The sequence below is a fragment of the Balaenoptera musculus genome, chromosome 10 (assembly GCF_009873245.2).
Source record: "Balaenoptera musculus isolate JJ_BM4_2016_0621 chromosome 10, mBalMus1.pri.v3, whole genome shotgun sequence".
NCBI lineage: Eukaryota > Metazoa > Chordata > Mammalia > Artiodactyla > Balaenopteridae > Balaenoptera > Balaenoptera musculus.
Window position 1 is genome coordinate 45,798,523 of NC_045794.1, and position 21,152 is coordinate 45,819,674.

At 55.4% G+C, this 21,152-nt stretch overlaps 2 protein-coding genes across 3 annotated transcripts; one reads left to right on the forward strand and one right to left on the reverse strand.

Annotated features, from left to right (window-relative positions):
- Positions 1 to 1,643: 1,643 nt before the first annotated feature.
- GLI1 (GLI family zinc finger 1) lies at positions 1,644 to 12,004 on the forward strand. Its single transcript, XM_036866186.1, has 12 exons — positions 1,644 to 1,714; positions 4,968 to 5,094; positions 5,325 to 5,417; positions 5,683 to 5,878; positions 6,136 to 6,280; positions 6,633 to 6,722; positions 6,813 to 6,950; positions 7,262 to 7,411; positions 8,032 to 8,196; positions 8,708 to 8,938; positions 9,475 to 9,742; positions 10,164 to 12,004. The coding sequence occupies exons 2-12, from the start codon at positions 4,995 to 4,997 to the stop codon at positions 11,906 to 11,908; spliced, it is 3,321 nt and encodes a 1,106-aa protein (XP_036722081.1). The 5' UTR covers positions 1,644 to 1,714; positions 4,968 to 4,994; the 3' UTR covers positions 11,909 to 12,004.
- A 198-nt stretch (positions 12,005 to 12,202) lies between these two features.
- On the reverse strand, positions 12,203 to 19,190 carry ARHGAP9 (Rho GTPase activating protein 9). 2 transcript variants are annotated; one of them, XM_036864875.1, is made up of 17 exons: positions 18,875 to 19,190; positions 18,378 to 18,601; positions 17,183 to 17,407; positions 16,882 to 16,995; positions 16,579 to 16,683; positions 16,287 to 16,348; positions 16,068 to 16,158; positions 15,722 to 15,817; positions 15,481 to 15,579; positions 15,111 to 15,252; positions 14,901 to 15,008; positions 14,456 to 14,554; positions 14,208 to 14,285; positions 14,007 to 14,060; positions 13,629 to 13,763; positions 13,167 to 13,272; positions 12,203 to 12,532 (listed from the first exon to the last, which is right to left on the reverse strand). In XM_036864875.1, exons 1-17 carry the CDS (start codon positions 19,188 to 19,190, stop codon positions 12,361 to 12,363), a joined length of 2,226 nt encoding a protein of 741 aa, XP_036720770.1. In that variant the 3' UTR covers positions 12,203 to 12,360. The 2 variants fall into 2 exon arrangements, with proteins under 2 accessions (XP_036720770.1, XP_036720771.1); XM_036864876.1 differs by lacking the exons at positions 18,378 to 18,601; positions 18,875 to 19,190 and adding an exon at positions 17,511 to 17,620 and having other exon boundaries at positions 12,257 to 12,532.
- Positions 19,191 to 21,152: the final 1,962 nt, after the last annotated feature.

Sequence of the window (21,152 nt, forward strand, 5' to 3'; positions counted from 1 at the left end):
AGAGTAGCCCCTGCTCGCTGCAACTAGAGAAAGCCCGAGAGCAGCAACAAAGACCCAACACAGCCAAAAATAAATTAAAAAAAAAAAAAAAAAAAAAGAGCTCCCTGGAAGGGGCATGTGTAAGGTCTCTTCTCCAGTTATCATTGATCTTGCCTGACCCTCTAGGTATAACTGTCTGGGTCAAAGTCATGTGGGGGAGGGAAGCTAAAATAGGGCTACTTATCTGTCCTCCCACAGTTAATACATATATTTGTCAGACCTCAGACCTCTTCCTAGCTTCACCTTTCCCCTTGACCCTCAGACTGAACAGTTAACTGACTGACTCTCCAGACCCAAGGAGGCGTGGTTCTTGGAAGCAGAGCTAGGATGTGGGAGGTCTATCTGAGGGGTGACAGAAAAAGAAGGGGCTCCTTTCCCCCACCATGCCTTCTCCCCTTTCTCATAAAGAAAGTTCAGAGAGATTAAAATAGCTGCCCCTTACCCCCCCCCCCCCCCCCGCATCCGGTAACCATGGCAACACAAGTCCAAATGGACAGGGCACTCCCCTACCAGACACTACCACTCTGCAGTAGCAGTCTCTGCAGGTGTGCCCCTCTGTTTCTTTGGGGTTATGCAACCCCTGCATGGGCTCCCAGCTGGGCTTTGGTGGGGGGACCTAAGCCTCCTACTCCTTCACCTCCCCCAGTCTCCTCTGCCTCCAATCAGACTCGAAGAAGGTGTCATGTGCCAGAAAGACCAGCAGAGGGAGCAGACAGCCTTGAAGAGCAGAAAGAGAGAGGGACGCGTAGAGGTGCAGAGGTGGCCCCAGTCTCCAAAACTCCGAGATGAAGGAAAGTAGGAGTTCTCCGGGAACAGTGCTTCAGTCTCAGGGTTCCTTAGCAACTTTGTGAACACAGGCCCTGCCCTGCACCCAGAGCCTCAGCCACTGCTCCTCCCTTTTATACTCCATGGACCCCTCACCTTCCGCCCAGGGCTCCCAACCCAACTCTGTCCCAATCCTGTTTCCACCCCAAATCTGTCCCAACCCCTTCATGTTCTATCCAAAGGGTGAGGCCGGCAGAAAAACTACAGGATAGTTATGGAATGCTCAGTTAGCACCAACTAAAGTCGACGACCCTACTTCCAATATTATTTTTCTCGGGTGAGTTTTTTCGTCACCCCTCCGCCCCCCAATATATATCTCAATTTGTTTTTTCTGGCTCTGATTCAGGGCCTCTTCGTAGGCAGCCGATCCAGGGATCCACGCCGGGATTTACTGCCCACTACCAGCAGCGTGTTCAGCGCGGGGGGGGGGGTGTTAGGCAGTATAGGGTGCCTCAAGGGAGGGGGAGGATCCTGGGGGTCCTGGGGGTGCAATAAGCCCGGCACCCCCTCTCTTGCTTCCAGCTACCCCGCCTCATCCTCCAGAACGGCAAGAGGGAGGGAAATAGGAGGGAGGTGAGGGGCGAGCGGGAAGAGCGGCGGCGCGCCAGCGGCTAGAGCGAGAAAAAGTTTTTGCAAAAGGGAAAAAAAAGTTTGCGCTTCTCGCGGGTGGTCCCGGCTCGCGGCCCGGCGGGCTGGGCCGGCGGGAGGGCTGGGGGCCAGGTTGGGGGGTGGGGGTGGCCCTGAGGCTGCGCTGCTGTAGCCCTGTCCGCCCCCCCCCTCCCCACCGCACACCCCCCAGCCCAGACTCCAGCCCTGGACCGCGCATCCCGAGCCCTGCGCCCAGACGGAGGTGAGAAGGGGGGCAGGAGGGGGACCACCTGGGAGCGGTGGGGGAAGGGACCTGAGGGGATGCTCTACTTGCGAGGGACTCTGCCCAGCCAAGGCGGGAGACCTAGGGCATAGAGGCAAAATAAGAGTGGGAGAGCCTGGGACAAGATATTAGAAAGTTTGGAGAATTTTTTCAAATGTATCTCCCTTTCTCTGTATTTTTTTTTTTTCCTTCTGACAGTCTGTGTGTCTCTGTCTCAGGCAACCGTGGATCTCTTTGTCTCCGCCTCTCCCACATGTTAGGAACATCTCACTTTAATGAGGTTGGGATGAAGAGGTTGGAAGGACGGCTAGCTGGAGGTCTGCGTGGTAGAGAGGGAACTCCAGGTGTGATTGTGAGCGCAGGGCAGGAAGACATCAGTGTTTCTGAAAGGAGGGAACAGCTACGGAGAGACTCCTAGATAGGGTGTGTGAGGTGACAAAACCACTGGGGGGCGGCTGGGCTTAAAACTCTGACCTGTCTTGTGACAGATGTGCTTGCTGGTGCATGTATTTTGGGGAAAAAGAATTGTCTTCTGGAGTAGGAAGGGGGCTGGTGGAGTCAGTCTCTAGTTTAGGCCCTAGGAAGACTCCCCAAGGAATTTGGACTCCTGGGTCCCAATGGCTGTGGGCAGGGTGCTAAGGAGGAGCTGAGGAGACCTTGTCTTGACCCTCTGACCTCAGGACCACCAGGGCAGCTGGGGCCAGCCACAGGGAGACCCCTACTGGGATGGGGCGGGACCACTGGCCACTGCCTGCCTGTGCATCCCCGTTGGCCCCCCTCCCAAACGGGAGCTGGGGACCGAGGCCCCTCCTCTGGCTCAGACCACCCTGCCTGCCCTTGCTCCCCGCTCTGAAGCCTCTTTCAGGCCCCATGACCCCGAAACAATCCGTCCTGGGCAGCTAGCTTTGGGGACAGGATTAGGGAAAGGGGATCCCATAGACACTGGGGACTGAAGGTTTTAGGGCGCTGGAGAACTGGGGTCTTCATACGATAGGTCTTTACGGTCCAGTAGAGGGAGAACGCAGCGCAGTTTCCCGGGGGGGAGTTGTAAGGGCCGGAATAAGGGTGGGTTTTCCTTGGGGGGCGGGGTCCAGAGACACCCACCCCATTATCTCCCAGGCATCCCCTGCCAGGCGGCACAGACCCCGCCCTTGACGTCACTAGGGGGTTCCCGGGGGTCTGGAGGGGTTAACCCTTGGGAAGCCAGCTGAGATACCCAGGAACCTAAGGTGTCCTGGCCCCTCCCCCTCCCCAGACACACCTTATTTTATTTACCCTAGTCACTTTCTCTCCCTGTAGTTTCTGGATTCTTCTTTCTCACCCCACCAAGGGGACTCCCACTCTCCAACAGTGCCCCCCCCCCGCCCCGGGCGCCAATGCCAGCTCTCTGGATGCACTGAGGGGAGGAGGGAAGAATGTGTCCCGCCTCTCAGTCCACCCTCCCTCCACTCCGCTGCGGCTCGCTCGACTGGGCTCCCGGGGCGGGCGGGGGAAGCGGAGCCGTCTGCAGCCAGAGCCTGCGGCGGCGACTTGGGTGGGCCGAGGAGGCACGGGGGCGGGGAAGGCGGGACCGGGAGAAGGGAGGCGGGGCCGACTCCTGGGAGTTGGGGAGCGGGGGTGCGAGGGGGGACTCCGGAAAATTAGGAGACACAGAGGATGATTCAGGGCTCCAGCAAGGGAACCGTGGAGCTCCCTGCCCCATCCTGCGCTCTCATCCACACCCCAGAAAAACTTAATTTTGTGAAGCTGGAAAAGTTGGCGAAATCTTCCTTTCACTAATGTGAAGGGGAGACGTGGGTGGGCTGTGGCACGCGTGGGTGAGGAGGGATGTCGCCCAATTTCCATCTCGGCCTCCCCTATGGCTGGGCACTGGGGCAGGAAGATGACTGAGTAGGCATGTTTGGGGCAGTCTCTTTAGTTTTGGGGGGTCGTTAGATAGCCCCCGCCTCATTCCCCTGGGTGAGTCATAGAGGAAAGAGGCGGGAGAAGTGTCCCCCCATCCAGCTGCCAGGCAGCTGTGCCCCCCCCCCAAAGTAGTGCCAAGGTCGAGTTGGGAGGTCTTGGTTGCAGGATCCGGATCTCCGCTGGTAAAGGAGGAGTTAGGAAGAGTAAAGCCCAGGCTGCGGGGCTCAGGCTGGGTCATGGGGTCCGGGTTCCGCTCCCCATCTTACCCCGCCCTCACCCTAAATCCCAGCATCCTGGGATCACCCACCGCGCCGGCCGGCCCGCTCCCTGTCGCTCTCCACCCTACCCCGCCCCACCCCACCCTCAGTCCCGGGAGACCGGAAAACCCGGGGTGGAGTAAAAACTGGAGTTTGAGGAGAAGAGCGGACAGCGGCACCCTCTTCTCCCTCACTACTCCTCTCTAATGGATGACTTGTGTGTGTTTGTGTGTGTGTGTGTCTGTCTGTGTCTGTGTCTGTGTCTTCTCCCAAAGTTTTCCCTCACAGCCCCTTTCCTGTTCCCCCAAAACAGACCAAAAGAGTTAGGCGGACGCCCAGATTCAAACCACCCCTGAATAACACCAGCTTCCATCCTTTGTACCCAACAGACCCTGGAGGCTCTCCTCAGAAACTTTATCCCCTTCCACACAGTTTTCTGCCTTAGAGAGGAAAGGACAGATCATCTGGGCTCCCTCCTGGTCCCGTCAGCCTCTCTGGGCTGTGGCGAGGGCTCCCTCTGCTGGACACTGGAGAGGTTGTAGACGGGCTGTCACTAGGCAGCGAGCAACAAATGAAGAAAGGGAGAGGGGCTCAGGCTGAGCAGCCAGCCCAGTGCCTGAGGTCAGTTACTCCTCCTCCTGAGTTCCCCCATCCCACCCCTCAAAGCTGGCCCATGGTCAGAACAAGATGAAACAGAGGGCCCATGGTATAAAATCACCTGAAGCTCACAGGCACAATTAGTCCACAACACTCCCCCTACACACACGCACACACACACACACACACACACACACACACACACACACACACACACACACACACACACACACACACCCCACCCAGGCAAAGCTCCCACCCGGTTCCCACAAAGATCCCCAAGATTGTCTCTACCTCTATGGGACTTCTCTCCTTACCCTCCCTTGGCTGGGGGAAGCTCATTTCAACTTGATTTCCCATGGCAGATGTCTTGGAGGTGCTCTGCCCAGGGTTCGGCACCTGAGTTAGTTATCTGACCTTCCATATTTCTCTCCTGCCTTTATAACTTGCAGATCTCCCTTCCCCTCCTGCAGTGTCCCCACACTCTCCTCTGAGACACCATGTTCAACTCGATGACCCCACCGCCAGTCAGTAGCTATGGCGAGCCCTGCTGTCTCCGGCCCCTCCCCAGTCAGGCGGCCCCCAGCATGGGGACAGAAGGTCAGTGCGTACACCAATCCCCGGACCTTGAGGACTGGTAGATCTCTCACCCAGTCCCAGGGATCCCTCATCTATCTCCGGCCCCATGCCAGTTTCCCATATACAAAAAGATCTGAGGCCCCATGTCACTGGGGCTTGGAATATGGGATCAGGCCTCACCTGGGGTTTCAAGGTGAGACCTTATGTGTCCTCCATTCCCAACCCCCATTCCAGCTGTACCTCTTTTCTAGGACTGCCTGGCCTGCCCTTCTGCCACCAGGCCACCCTCATGTCCGGCCCCCACAGTTACGGGCCAGCCAGAGAGACCAGCAGCTGCACGGAGGGTGAGGCTTCGGGCAACATCTCTTTCCTTTCTGCCTCTTTGGGACTTGTCCTGAGGGAGAAAGTTGGAGGGCAGGGCATCTACTTTGGAAGAGGAAATGCTTGGAGATGGGATCAAGGAATCAGAGCATGATCAGGAGGTCACAGATGGGGTCAACAGGGCAGAGTCTGGTGTCATTTCTTTTGGCTGAGAGTCAGGACCCATGGGCTGCATGCATGGGGGACATGCTCCTTTACCGTATCTATCTCCCCTGTTTCCTGCCCCAGCCCCACTGTTTCCTCCTCCCCGGAGTGCAGTCAAATTGACCAAGAAGCGGGCTCTCTCCATCTCACCTCTGTCAGACGCCAGCCTGGACCTGCAGACAGTTATCCGCACCTCACCCAGCTCCCTCGTGGCCTTCATCAACTCACGCTGTGCATCTCCGGGGGGCTCCTATGGTCACCTCTCCATCGGCACCATGAGGTGCAGACAGCCTCGGGCTAAGAGGCCCCTAAAGGCCCTACCAAACCCCATTAAAAGCCTCAAGCCCTCCAAACCACCTGACCCTATTTGAATCCTTATCACTTCAAAGGCGTGGAAGCCCTCCTCAGTACTTCCCCGGGACTGCCTCAACCACTTCCCATACCGTCTTCCAGAAACCCTCCAAAGAGCTCAAGAACTCCTGAGGCTTTCTGAGATGATAGTCCTAAGTAACTGCCTCTCCTCCTCCTCCTCCTCAGCCCATCTCTGGGATTCTCACCCCAGATGAATCACCAAAAAGGGACCTCGCCTTCCTTCGGGGTCCAGCCCTGTGGTCCCCATGACCCCACCCAGGGTGGGATGATGCCACATCCTCAGTCCCGGGGACCCCTCTCAACTTGCCAGGTGAGAGTCCTCATATTGTCACCTGATTTCCCTCAGTTCAGGGTGGGTGGGTGGTAGACTTTTTAGGGGAAAGGTGAATGAAGAACAGAGGACGTAAAAGTTTTCAGTGCCAGAAAAATTAAGGGGTATGGCTGCCGGGGTTCACTTCTTGGGGTTGAATCAGTCTCTTCCAAATGAGATTCCACCTTTCGCCCATCCCATTCACCAGTGCAGTCTAAGGAGGAAGTCTCTTCCCAACCCAGGGGTTCCCGCTGCTTGGGTGGGGGCAGTCAGGGCAGGAAGACCTGGCTGGGCTCTCTCTTCCTCCTGCTCACTTCTCCCTTCACCATCCTCACCTCTGCCCTTGGGGAAGCTGAAGTCTGAGCTGGATGCGCTGCTTAGCAAGTGCCCGGAGGAGCCCTTGGAAGGTGATATGTGCAGCCCCAACTCCACGGGCACACAGGTAAGGGGGAGCGGGGAGCTTTACCTCTGCAACCTGAGTGAAACAAAAGCTGTCACCCAGGTGACACTAGGATTTTCTCTCCTACCCTAGGATCCCCTGCTGGGGATGCTGGATGGGCGGGAAGACCTAGAGAGAGAGGAGAAGCCTGAGCACGATTCTGTGTATGAGACTGACTGCCGCTGGGACGGCTGCAGTCAGGAGTTCGACTCCCAGGAGCAGCTGGTGCATGTGAGCCGCAGGGGGTAACAGGAATGCTGGCTGGAGCCTGTAGGACATTCTGGGTGGGACATGGTGGAATCAGGCTAAGGGCAGGAGGTCAGAGGTTGGGTGCCCAGTGGGTAGGCAGAAATTCAGGAGGTGTAACTTTGTTTTAGAAACGGAAGAACAGAGCTGTGGGCTGTGATGTTCCTCCTGCCTCTTCTTCCCCCATGATGGGAAGCCATGGAGGGATATGGTGGGGTGGGGAGGTCCAGGGAAGGTCTGTTGTGGATCTCAGGGGCATAGGGAACCTCAGAGAACCTCTGCATCTTCTCCCTCAGCACATCAACAGCGAGCACATCCACGGAGAGCGGAAGGAGTTTGTGTGCCATTGGGGGGGCTGCTCCAGGGAGCTGAGGCCCTTCAAAGCCCAGTACATGCTGGTGGTGCACATGCGCAGACACACAGGCGAGAAGCCACATAAGTGCACGGTGAGGCACCCCCTCCGCAAGCTCAGGGTTCCTTTCTAAATCGGGGCTCCCCACCAAGGCAGGGCTCAATCTGACTTTTGCCTTCATAGGTCCCTTCCTCCATAAACAAATATTCAAAAATTGTATTTTATGACTAGGTTGGTATGAAGATGAACATATTGATATCATATATTAGAACACTTTCTTGGACCTAAAAGCTAATTTTTCCCCTTGTTTTTAAAAGAAATTAAAACATTTTTGTGGGCCCCTAGAAGTACAGTGGGCCGTAGGCACCGGGCCTGCAACTCTGCCTAATGGGGAAGCCCTGCACTGAGGACACACACTCCCCGGATGACCCCTCCTAAGACAGTCTGGGCTCCTCGTGCAGGAGACGTGCCCTGGTTTGACCAGGGGCTGCTCGCTGCCTCAGCTCCATGTCCCTGCAGGCCGAGTGCCTCCAGCTGCTTCTGTTCCCCCAGCTCTTGCCTGCCCTTGTCCCTGAATTTTGGGAATTCTGAAGCCCCAGTGCTCTCCCATCTTGAGTTATATTCTCTGATGTATGTCCCTTTTGAGATTCAGGGTTCCACTAACCTCCATGTCCTTCTGTCTGAGAGCAATCCTTTGACCCCCATGTCCCCTAGTTTGAGGGGTGCCGGAAGTCATACTCACGCCTGGAAAATCTGAAGACACACCTGCGGTCACACACGGGTGAGAAGCCATACATGTGTGAACACGAGGGCTGCAGTAAAGCCTTCAGCAATGCCAGTGACCGAGCCAAGCACCAGAATCGGACCCACTCCAATGAGGTGAATGCCCCACTCAAGAGACCCTCCCCACTTAAAGAAGCCACCTACTGGGGAGGTTCCCCCATAAGAAATCCCTTAGCCCAGCACCCACTCCACAGAGGTGAGTTCCCCCTACCCCCGACCCATAGAATTCACCTGAAGAAGGTCTTTCTGAAACCAAGAATTTCCACTTACCACCCCTCCCCCTACCTCTAACCAGCCAAAGGGCTAAACTAAAATAGACCCATTCTAACTAAAAGAGACCCCTGGTCCCTTCAACCCCTGAATTTATGAGGCCTCACAGACCTGGGTTCACCCCCTCATCTTTCCCAGGCCTGGGCTGTCAGTTTTCCTAATCTTCCCCTTGATCCTTTCATCCTTTACTCCAAGGGCCCTACTCTCCTTATTTCCTTGGGTGCTATGCATTCCTCCCTGACCCCCCTCATCCTCACTTACCACCACTTTTTCCCATTTCTTTTGCATTCTCCCGCTTTGATCCTTTTGCCTGCTGTCTTCACTCTCCATTCAACAGAAGCCCTATGTGTGTAAGCTCCCTGGCTGCACCAAACGTTACACAGATCCCAGCTCGCTCCGGAAACATGTCAAGACAGTGCATGGTCCTGACGCCCACGTGACCAAGCGGCACCGAGGAGATGGCCCCCTGCCCCGGGCACCGGCTCTTTCCACAGTGGAGCCCAAGAGGGAGCGGGACGGAGGCCCCATCAGGGAGGAGAGCAGACTGACTGTGCCAGAGGGTGCCATGGTGAGGCAACCCCCTGCCTCCACACCCCCGCCTGCCCTGCCGACATCTTTCTAGTCCCCTCCCAACTGGTCCATCGCCTCCCGTGCAAATCTCTCTTCTGTGGCCGGTCCCCCAGTCTCTTATCCAAGTTTTGCTCCTTGGGCTACCTCAAACCTAGGGATTTTCGTGTAATTAATTATTTAATGGGTTCAACAAACTCATATATAGGAATTAGTATATTATTTTAGGCCTTGTGCCTGTATAATTTCACATACTCCTCACAACAACTTCATGAGAAAGGAACTTACTCTCCCCATTTTCAGATAAGGAAACTCAGGCATAGAGAAATTGTTCAAGGTCATGGAGCCCAAATTTGAGTCAAGGTAGTCTAGGCTCTTCTCATCACCTTTTCTCCAGTTTGCCCTTGTCTTTCACTTGCTCAGCCCTCTCTATACCCTTAAGCAGTCACTGGGACACAGGCTTTAGCCACTCACCAAGTTCAGGGAACTGTGGGGAAGGGGGATGGGTGCCACCCTTAGCTCTCATCTTCCCCACAGAAGCCACAGCCAAGCCCTGGGGCCCAGTCATCCTGCAGCAGTGACCACTCCCCAGCAGGCAGCGCAGCCAATACAGACAGTGGTGTGGAAATGACTGGAAATGCAGGGGGCAGCACCGAGGACCTGTCCAGCTTGGACGAGGGGCCTTGCATTGCTGGCACTGGTCTGTCTACTCTTCGCCGCCTTGAGAACCTTAGGCTGGACCAGCTACACCAATTCCGACCGATAGGGCCCCGGGGCCTCAAACTGCCCAGCTTGACCCACACCGGTGAGAGATGGGTATTGGGGGTGGTTGCTAGGCTGGGATCTGGACCTTCTCTGGGGTTGGAAGGAGGACTTCACCCTTCAGGGCTGCTATACAGCTCCTTTGTACAATTAGAAAAACGTCCTCCTTCCTCAGGACGCTTTCCTTCCATCTATCAGAAAATTGTTGCGATATACAAAGTCTACGATGCAAATGCTGTCCCCTAGGATTGTGCAGTGTACAACCTGTAGGACTGTTCACAGCGACCCTGAATCCCTGGTGACTCAGAAGCAGAAAGGGCATGGGTGAAGGAGGAGACAAAACTGAGTGGTTAGAGTTAAGGAGCCTTCCTTGGGATTCCAGGACAAGGCTGTCCCTTGGGGGAGGCAGGGTGAGATTCAGAGGGCTCCCTGGCCACCCTGCCTTTTCTACCTATCACTTGCAGGCACTCCTGGGTCTCGCCGTCTGGGCCCCCCAGTATCTCTTGACCGCCGCAGCAGCAGCTCCAGCAGCGTCAGCTCAGCCTATACTGTCAGCCGCCGCTCCTCCCTGGCTTCCCCTTTCCCCCCTGGTTCACCACCAGAGAACGGGGCATGCTCTCTGCCTGGCCTCACGCCTGCCCAGCACTACCTGCTCCGGGCAAGATATGCTTCAGCCAGGGGAGGTGGTACCCCACCCACTGCAGCACCCAGCCTGGATCGGATGGGGGGTCTTCCTGCACCTCCCTGGAGAAGCCGAGCCGAGTATCCAGGATACAACCCCAATGTAGGGGTCACCCGGAGGGCCAGTGACCCAGCCCGGTCTGCTGACCGCCCTGCCCCAGCCAGAGTCCAGCGGTTCAAGAGCTTGGGTTGTGTCCACACACCCCCCACAGTGGCAGGAGGAGGACGGAACTTTGATCCCCAACTCCCAACCTCTGTCTACTCACCACAGCCCCCCAGCATCACTGAGAATGTCGCCATGGATACCAGAGGGCTACGGGAGGAGCCAGAGGTTGGGACCTCCGTGATGGGCAGTGGTCTGAACCCCTATATGGACTTCCCGCCTGCTGATACTCTGGGATATGCGGGACCTGAGGGGGCAGCAGCTGAACCTTATGGAGCTAGAGGTCCAGGCTCCCTGCCTCTTGGGCCTGGTCCACCTACCAACTACGGCCCCAACCCCTGTCCCCAGCAGGTCTCCTATCCTGAACCCACCCCAGAAACATGGGGTGAGTTCCCTTCCCACTCTGGGCTGTACCCAGGCCCCAAGCCTCCAGCTGGAGCCTATGGCCAGTGTCCTCGTCTTGAACATTATGGACAAGTGCAGGTGAAGCCGGAACAGGGGTGTCCAGTGGGTTCTGACTCCACAGGACTGGCACCCTGCCTCAATGCCCACCCCAGTGAGGGGCCTCCACGCTCACAGCCTCTATTCTCCCACTACTCCCAGCCTCCCCCTCCCCAGTATCCCCAGTCAGGCAACTATACCCAGCCACCTCCTGATTATCTTCCTTCAGAACCCAGGCCCAGCCTGGATTTTGAGTCCCCTACTCATTCTACAGGACAGCTCAAGGCACAGCTTGTGTGTAATTATGTCCAGTCTCAACAGGAGCTGCTGTGGGAGGGAGGGGGCAGGGGAGATCCCCCAGTCCAGGACCCTCTCTACCAGAGTCCCAAGTTTCTGGGGGGTTCCCAGGTTAGCCTGAGCCCTGCCAAGGCACAAGTGGCCACATATGGACCTGGCTTTGCACCTAACTTGCCCAATCACAAGTCAGGCTCCTATCCTACCCCTTCACCATGCCATGAAAATTTTGCAGTAGGGGCAAACAAAGCTTCCCATAGGGCAGCAGCACCACCCCGACTTCTGCCTCCACTACCCACTTGCTATGGGCCCCTCAAGGCAGGGGGCACCAACCCTAGCTGTGGCCATCCTGAGGTGGGCAGGCTGGGAGGGGGCCCAGCCTTGTACCCTCCTCCTGAAGGGCAGGTGTGTAACCCTCTGGACTCTCTTGATCTCGACAACACTCAGCTGGACTTTGTGGCTATTCTGGATGAGCCCCAGGGGCTGAGTCCTCCCCCCTCCCATGATCAGAGGGACAGCTCTGAACATACCCCACCTCCTTCTGGGACCCCCAACATGGCTGTGGGCAACATGAGTGTCTTTTTGGGATCCCTGCCTGGGGAGACACAGTTCCTCAACTCTAGTGCTTAAGGAGTGCGGAATCACAGATCCACATTTCCTAAGGGGTTTCCATCCCCACAAGAAGTCAGGAGGAGGAGCCATAGCCCCCTGGAATACCCCAGGGATGGGAGGTATGGGCTGGGGCTGTACACAGTCTAACTATATTTCGGGAGGAATTTGATAATGACACTGTTTCCTGATAATAAAGGAACTGCATCAGAAAGAGCCCTGCTTTATATGTTATTATCTTGGGGGAGGGGTGATAACAGGGAACTAGAGAAGCAGGGGTTAATCCATCCACCTCCCTCTTTAGAGAAGCTTCCTCACCCTTTCCCAGCCCCTCAGGTCAGACTCACAAAGATGGAGACAGTCATCTGGGAGACACAGGATTTAAAGGGATATCCTCAAAGCAGAACAACCCCCACCAAAGGCTATCCAAAAGAGATCACCGGAAACACATTTTCTCTTCTTCCTTGCCCCAGTCAGCGGAAGAGGCTGGTGAAGTCGGTGAGCATCAGCTGGACGAGCTGCCCAGGGTAGAGGGCATGGGCCGCGGGGTCAGATGTCTCCTGCTCCGGTCGAAATAGGGTTGGTCCAAACACAATTCCCAGGTTGTGGGAGGTCATGCGGTTCTCGTCTGAGTGTGCTATCACCCTGTGGGCAAAGGCCGAGAGACAGGGCCATAGGGCAGCAGTCGTGCCACTGCAAATAAATCTAACCCTTCAGAGGTTTGAGGAAGAGTTCACTTTGGGATCCCTCCATGCGGTGGCTGAGGAAAATCAAGGAGAGAGCCTCCAGGGGGACGGAGATGAGACCAATGGAGAAGTCTTCAGGATACAACTTGAAGATACAACCTAGGATACACCCACCTCTTCCCAACTTCAGAGACTGCCCCTAGAGTCCTCTCTGCTCACAATTTGGGAGGCTTTAATTCAAATGGCTACGCTCTCTCAGAGGTCACTGCCCAGGCCCAACTCCACCAAACAAGTCATCCCTACTGTCCCAGTGAAAGACAAAGAAGCAGAGGGAAGGGAGAGGGTGAGATTTTCCTTATTTCTCTCGCAACATCCCTGGGCTTGTCTTGGTCCCCAGTTCCCCATTTGATGCTGACTGAGCAAAAAGGCCTTGACTCTGGTAATATGTGCTCCGCACAGAGGTTGCTTATTTCCTCCATCACCCACTAAACTTAGGTGTTTCCCTACCTTCACCCCATCTGAACACAGAGTCCCAGCTGCAGGCCCCATCCCACCCTCTCCCAACATGAACAAAGATGTTCAGTCTTCCTGACCTGCATAAATGCTCCAGGAGGTACTGTAGAGTGTCATGGTTGGGCTTCGGCATTGAGCTTATTAATTCTTGTATTTGAGAGAGGCGCTGTTCTGATTCAGAGAGTGCTAGAGAGAGAGTGATGGGAAGGGCATGGGAGTGAGGTTAGGGAAGGTGCTAGGGCAGGGTGGGTAAACTCACTACTCTTTCCCATGCTCGGTGAAGACATCATTAATCTATCACAGCTTTCTTTTTCGCTGAGCCCAACTGCAACCTTAGAATTCTTTTAAACTCAGCCCTCTAAACACTCACCAAAAAAACAACTGGAGTTGGCACATTAGTTGAAAGTTATTTTCCATCTCTGTGCTCAGGATGGGACAGAAGAGTATAAGGGAACCTCTACTCTATTCTTTATCACTCATGCTCCCCCCCACTTCCCCTCCACCCCATATCAAGGGTATTGCCCAAAGCTCCCATCCTTTACCAAGGGCAGCACGAAAATGGGGCAGCAGCAGTGGAGGCACCAGAGGCTGGGGTAGCTCCCTGAGAAAAAGCTTCAGGGCTCCAGTGATCACATGAATGTCATCCCACTCAGCACTGTCCAAATCTAATCGGCCTTCTGGAAGGAGAAGGAGGTACAGAGGGGCTCAGGGCTCAGAAATGGCCAGAGGGACCAAGAAACTGAGAGATCAGGAGTTTGGGAAAACATTCAGTTAAGGCAGACCACAGGAATGCCTAGGGGGTCCACAGTGGGGCAAGACGGCACAGATCAGGATGGGGACAACCCCCCAGAAGCAGGACACGGGGAGCAGGGATGATGTGGGTGACTGTTAAGGGTCTGAGGGGCCCTTCATGTAAGTACCTTGTCCTGGCTGTTCTGGGAACACGTACCTCCCATCGGAGGTGATTGCCCGCTCTGCAACATGTATAAGAAGAGATCAAGTGCTAAGACATGTAGCTCCAGACAGAAGACGTCCCTTTTCTTCCAGCTCCCTCACTCAGAACCACCTGTGATTCTGATACATGAAGTTCCTAGTACCACACCTGCCCACAGCCACCTCACCTCTGTCCACCAAGAAGCGAAGTTTCTGGACCACTGCCAAGTTTCCGCTCACCCGGTAAATGCCATCCACATTTAGACCTAGGAGATAAGGCAGGGAGCAGATAAGGATTCTTGCTCTAAAGTATGTGCTGGTGAGGGATCTGAGGGTAGAGTGAAAAAGGGCAGAAGGAAGACTAGGATGGGGGAGGTGGGGAGTTCTGGGCCTTGGCCTGTTAGAAGGGGAGATTCTGGGGTCTCTGGGAAGTGACCTCTCTTATCCACAGCAGCAACGCAGAGCCGCACAAAGCTGGGCACAGTGTCCCCTTCCCGCTGGCACAGTGATTCCAACTGGCAGCCGAACACCTGGTCTGGGGAGGCACAGAGTGAGGTGGGGAGCCAGTGACAGTGTCACCCATAAAAGCTCTTTCTAGCACGAGTCTTCACCCCAAAGTTGGGCTGGCTCTCCTGCCTGCCTGTTCCAGGTCTGGGCAAGGAAGTACACCCCCTCCCCCCAACAATAAGCTGCAGGGGGGAAAAGCAGTGGTCTCAGAAGACCGCTGATCCAGTTTGGGAAGCTCTACTCTGAGCCTCGCTGAAGTTTTCTCATCCATGAAATGGGCTGATGCCGAGATCCGGAATGTAAATAAAAGTGCTTGCAAAAACACTAAAGCAGGCACGAAGGAGAAGGGCCTTAGGTGGCCCAGCCCATCTCACCTCGGAGCAGACCCCGCTCCTGCAGGGTTTGCAAGGGCGGTCTCTTTGCGATAAGCCGCTTTAGTTTGTTTCGTACCCGGTTCTGCTCAGCTCCTTCCGGACACCGAACTGCGGAAGCAAGTGCAATCTGAACATGACAGCAGCCGCGGCTGTGGCTCCGAGGAGCGGGGAAAAGCCCCCAGACCCCGCCCAACAGGCCTGCCCCTTAACTGGAGCTCCAGCGGCCGCTGATCCGCAGCAGTGGCTTGGACACCGGCTCGGACTCCTCTTCTTCGTCCTCCCCCGCGCTCAGTTCCCCCAGCTCCGCAGGTCCCGAACCGGACAGACGCAGCTCCAGGGGGTTCTCTCGATCCTAGATCGGCACAACAAGATGGGCCGAATCAGAGGTTGGAAGAGAGCTCGGAGAGAAATCTGCACCCCCCTTGCCGGCTGCTGGGGTGCCACACATCCCAGGCCCACCCCAGGGCTCTACATGCCACCTTGTCCCTCACCACCCCACATCCTACAGTTCCTTCTCCACTCCTTCTGCCCGCCCGAGCCTCTCCCGGGTCACTGTCCCGCCACCTCCCACCCGTCTCACCAGGCGCTCGATGACGGCCCGCAGTGCGCGGTGCCAGGCGCGTAGCTCGGCCTCGTGGTCTGACTGCAGCAGGAACTCGTGGCCAGGGACCGTGCGGATCTGAGGGGCCCGCGGGGAAAGGGCTTGGGTCAGCGGGAAGGAGCATAAAGAGCAGGGAGGCCTAGCGGGAGACCCGTGAGGGAAACGGGGGGCGCACCCTCGGGTCGGGTGGGGCTTCGGGGACGAGCGGGAGAGCGCTCACGTGTAGGACGTTGCGGCGGCTGGACAGCTGGCGGCCGTGGGCCAGGGCGGCCCCGCGCAGGTCCACGCTGCTTTCGGGTCGGCTACCCGCTGGTCCCTGGCAATTCGGGGAGAAACTGAGGCCACAGCGCTGTTCCCCTCACGGCCTCCCTCTCACCCGCTGGACTGCGAGGACACCGGAGGCTGCGCTCCTTCCTCTCGACATGCCCTCCCCTCCCCCTCCCCCTCCCCTCCCCCTCCCCTCCCCCCCTCCCCCCCCTCCCCCCCTCCCCCTGGTAGGCCTGAGGCCGGTAGAAGTTGTGCCGGAACCCCTCCTGCCCCCCGCTGCTCCCCTCCCTCACACTCACCCAGACGCTGCAGGGGGCGGTCGGCGGTGGCTCTCGGTAGAACACCAGGCTGTTACCCGCTAGTACCACCCAAGATGGGCCCCAGTTCTTCCTGCAGGGGCGGCGGGGGGCAGTGATAATAGTGCAGAGGTCATTTACATTCGCGTGGGGAGGGCCCAACACTTGGCGCTCCCCGCGGAATCCGACAGTCCCCGCCCCTGCTGTGTTCCCAGTTCTCACCGGAGCTTGCGGCCGCCCTGGGCGATCTTGGTCATATTGAGCATGCCCGACCTTTCCACCTCCTGGCAAGAGGAAGGAAAGATATCAATAAGTCACCCAGAGCCCCCCACAGTCACCATGGCTTTCCCCAGGGGATCTCCCAGGAGTGAGGTCCTTTAAAGTTGAGCGGGCGGTGCTCGGTAAGACAGGATACCCAGACAACGCTCAGAAAGAGGAAGACCTTTCTGAAGGAGCAAGAACTGGGGGCTGGGCGGGGAGGAGCTTGGCGTTCACAAGGAAACGGGAGACTTACATGGGGGTCGTCCAGGACCTGCGGCAGGGGCCGAGGGGACTGCAGAGCTGAAGGCTGGTCTGAGGGGTCAAGCTGGGAGGCGCATCTGCAGAGGGAGGGTGAACCCTGGGGGAGGGGATTGGAGAAACAGGTGGAGGAAACTTTAACTTTGGAGTCCCTGGCTGTAGGGGGAAGAGGGGTGCGGATGTGGGGGTGTGAGTCAGGGGGTGTGGTGGGGTACTGAAGAAGAATGTCTTGCATAAAAGAGAAAGTCTAAAATGATGGCTTTTCCTGCATGTGATCAGGAGGAGGGAGGGATCTCACCTGGGAGTCGAAAGGTCCTGGCGTCCCTGTGCCAGATTCTGAGTCCTTTGCCTGAGGTTGCAGGACACCGTTGTCCCTATTCATGGTCTGTGGCCCCTCCATGGAGCCAGGGTTCTGGGGGGAGGGAAAGGCAAAACTACATCCAGATGCCACCTCAATCGGCTCTCAACACCCTTCTTAACAATTTTTTGATTTGTCTGATCTTCTGAGAGTTCCAGTGAGAAAACATACTACTTTGGGGATCAGTAGGGGAAAGGAGGAGATTGGAGGGACAAGGGACAAGCAGGAGGGAAGGTCTCACCATCTCTCGGGTGCGAGTGTGGCGTGGAGGCTTCCAGGATTTGCAGCCAGTCAGCGAATTTATGTAGAAGCAGCGTCCAGAGTTGGGGTCCAAGTGCTGCTCCCAGGCGTCCAGCCTCTGCAGCGGGGGACGTGCAGGGCTTGTGGGTGGGGACCGGGGACAGCGGCGAAGGTCCACCAGGTTGCAGTACACAGGGGGCTCTGACATGAAGGTCTGGGGTCTTGCCTGCAAGGAAAGGGGGAAGAAAGAGGTAGTTATTCTACCTGTGGCCCTCCCCGATCTTCTCTCTCCTAACCATCTCCTCCTCTCTGCCCCACCATTTTCTCACCACCACCTCCTGGCTGGGGTGACCCAGGTACTGAGGAAGAAACCCTAGTCTCCTGCAGCTGGTTTTTTTCTGGTTTTTTTTTTTTTTTTTTTGACTCCCTCCCTCACAGTCTTTGCTTTTCTCCTCACTTCCTGTTGCCAACTTCCCTCCTCCCCCACCCCACCCCCACCAGAGGACCTCAGGAAAGGGGAACAGGCTTTCCGTGTGCGTGGAGGGAGGGGGTGAGAGGAGCGTCCCACCCTCACATCCTCCAGAGTAAAAGGAGACAGAGAGGGGTCAGCGGAGTGACTCCTGCTAGCGGAGTGTGAGAGAGGAGGGGCCATTTTTCACCCACTAGTAAGTAAGAGAGAGGGGAGGGGCTGAATCTTCAGGAAGATCAAGGGAGTTCCATCTTTAGAGGAAACTCGCTGGTGACCTGAGCTAGCAAGACAGGACACAGCAAAAAACCCTGCCCTGGGCCGGGAGTCAAGAGGTTGAGAGAGAAAAGCAAAGTTAAGCTGGCCTTTCAGTCCCTCTATCATTTTCCAGGTTCCACGTACCCTCAGGATCTTTGCTACTTGCTGTCCCTCAGCTAGAATTCCTTCTCATCTCTTCATTTGTTTCAGGGCTGTCTCTCCTTATTCAGATTCAACTAAATGTCATTTCCTCAGAGATGCATTCCTAGACCACTTCATTCATCCTCCACAACATTTAGCTTCTTTGTAGCGCTTATTAGTACCAAGGGCTATCTTATTTATGTGTTCATCACCCCCATGGGAATCCCTTGAGGGCAGAGATTCTGTCTGTCCTGTTTGCTAATGTGCCTAGAACTAAGCCCAGCAGTAAATGTCTGTTGACTGACTGCTCAGAAGAAGCACTATGACTCACCATGTTCACATCGGCCTCTGTCAGCAAGTCTTCCTGGGAAAGGGATCTTCTACTTGGTCCTTCCTGGAAGTTCTTCAGGAGGCTGGGCCTCAAGTTGGTAACACTGATACTTCTACACATTTTAGGGGGAAGAGGAGGAGGCTGCTCAGATGTAGCCTGGGCTCTGCCTGGGGTTTCCTGACTCAGGTGCGTCTCCTCCAGGGAGCCAGGAAATAACTTTGGCCCTGGAAACAGAAAAATAGGAAGAGTTGGGGGCAGGGTCCCCCCATGGGTCTTGGCTGGGTCCCTGATCTTGGGGGCTCACAGGGAAGACAAGAGCAGGTAGAAAATTACATGAGATCTAGAAGGCTTGAGACTAGGAAGGAGAGGCGATAGGGACACCATGGTGGGGATGAGGGGAGGAGTAGAGGATTAGCAACACCTTCGGGGAAGGGGATCTTTCCAATAATTCCCAGAAGCCAGGGAGGTAGGAAGGTGATGGGGGAGGACTTACTCACCAGGAGTCCGGAGGGATTGGCTGGGGGTGATGGTTGTTGGGCTCTGGGAAGGGCTGAATTCCTCTGTCATGTAGGCAGCTGGGATGAAGATGGGCCGAGAGGTGGGGGGTGCTCCCAGGCACCTTACCAACCACCAGTCTGAGTTGGTCTTTTGAAGCAGTAGGAACCTGTCCCCTTCAGCCAGAGACACCTGCCGGCCATCTGCCCCAGTGTAAGTGAAGGCATACAGGGCACGGAGCTGGGATCCCTGAGAAGGGCTCCGGGGCCCCAGCCCTAGGTTTCCCTGGGTACTTGGCCACCACCAGCTTGATAGCATTGTCATCGGTACTGTCACCTATGGGAAAAAGGGGTGAGGGAGATCCAGAAAAGGACAGGAGTGGCTGCTTGCAGGCAGAGAGACATGGTTCTAAGAGCAGTGTGGGGTAGAAGGGAAGACTAGAAAGCCTGGGGTAAGAGTAGGGGGTAAGGCAGAGAGCCTGAGTGGGGGGTCAGTAACAGGTTTTGGGGGCTGAGAAGTCCTGGCTTATGTGACTAATGAGGAAGTATGTAAGTAAGGTGAGAGAGGATGTGGTCAGCAGGGCTTCGAGACCAGCAAGGCAGGAAATCAGAGGAGGGGGTCTAGCTGGGTGATTTTCCTCTAAGTACCTTCTGGGGCCAATCAGAAGATCCAGGGACAAGAGGAGCTGGTCCTGGGTGGTGGTGGGACTCTTGAGCTGGACACAAGAAGATGAGGAGAAAGAATCAGGTCTGAGACAGAACACAGGCAAAGAGACAGGAGTTAATGAATGACAAAGATACAAAAATGTGTGACCCTTTATTAAATTTACACAAGCACCAATGTTTCTATTGCCAATCACCTCAGACCTAAAACTGCGTGCTTCCTGGGCAGATTCAGAAAAATATAAAGACAGAGAAACAGAGAGCCAGAGAGAGAAATACTAAGACCAAACTGGAGAGAAAGAGAAAGTGGCTGGGAGAAACACAGAGGGGTTCAGAGTTTGAGGAAGAGGTGAAAATACCATCCTCTCAATTTAGGATGTGTTTTGGGGAGCTGAGCAGCCTTGATATGATCCTCTGTACATAAGCCTCTTGGGTGGGACCATACTTTAGTGTGTGGGTTCATTCATTCATGCTCTTAACAAGGATTGGCTGAGCACCTCCTGTGTGAAAAGAACAGTGTCAGCTACTGGAGATAAGAGAGGGGAAGGAGATAGACATAGCCCTTGCCCTCTTGAAGCTTAAAGACAGATCTTAACTGATGACATAATAAATTTATTAATTACAATTGAATCAGGGACTATGGACAAGTAGTACAGGATGCTTTGACAGCTTATGGGGGTGAATGGGGGACTAATGTTAGCTTCTCCCTGGTGGAAGGTGGGAACTGACCTCCGCTGTCAGTTGCCAGAGCTTTAAACCCCACACCTGTGCTTCCTCCTTATCTGACCACGCCTCTTTTCCCCTTCTCTCAGTTTCTCCACTGCAAGATGTGAGGATTTCTGTCTGGCTTTGGAGACGTGGGGTAGGGAGTGCCCCACCCCCTTGATGACATCAGAGAGCCAGCTCTCCTCCCCTGACACGTGATTTGAGTCCTGGGCTGCCAGTATTGGGATTCTGTCTCAGTGATGTCTTCCTTAGTTTGCTCGGTTTTCAACTTGTGGAGAACCTTACCTCTCAACTCTCCCTTCCCACTTCCAAAATAGTGACCAACTTTATTCATTTATCCATTCGTCTGGTGGTTGTTAAGTGCTCAAATCTCATCCTCTTCTGCCTTCTCTGCCATCTCTCCTGCACTTTATCCTTTTCCTCTTTATTGGCTCCTTACCATTAGCTTTTAAACATATCCAAGTATCTCCCATCTTTAGACAAACTTCCCTTTACTGTACTCTCCAGTTGCCACCCTATCTCTGTCTTCCTTCTTACAGTCAAACTTCTTGAGAAAGTTGCCTACACATGGGGGTCTCCATTTCCTCTCCCCTCACTCCCTCACCTTTGCAAGCTCACTCCTCATAGGGTCACCCCTAACTCTGCAGTCCTTATGTTGCTTGACATCTCAGCAACAGCCAACACAGTTGACCATTTCAGCAGTTCCTTCTCTGTTGCATAAGGAAGGACTTTGCTTGCTTCTTAAACCCCAGAAGTCTGTCTAAGATCCTGTACCCTTTGCATTCTATACACCATAGGTGATCTTATTCTCTCCCCAGCTCAAATGACCTCCATACGTTGCTGGCACCATATCTCTGGTCCAGATCTTTCTCTGGAGCTCCAGTCTAATCCA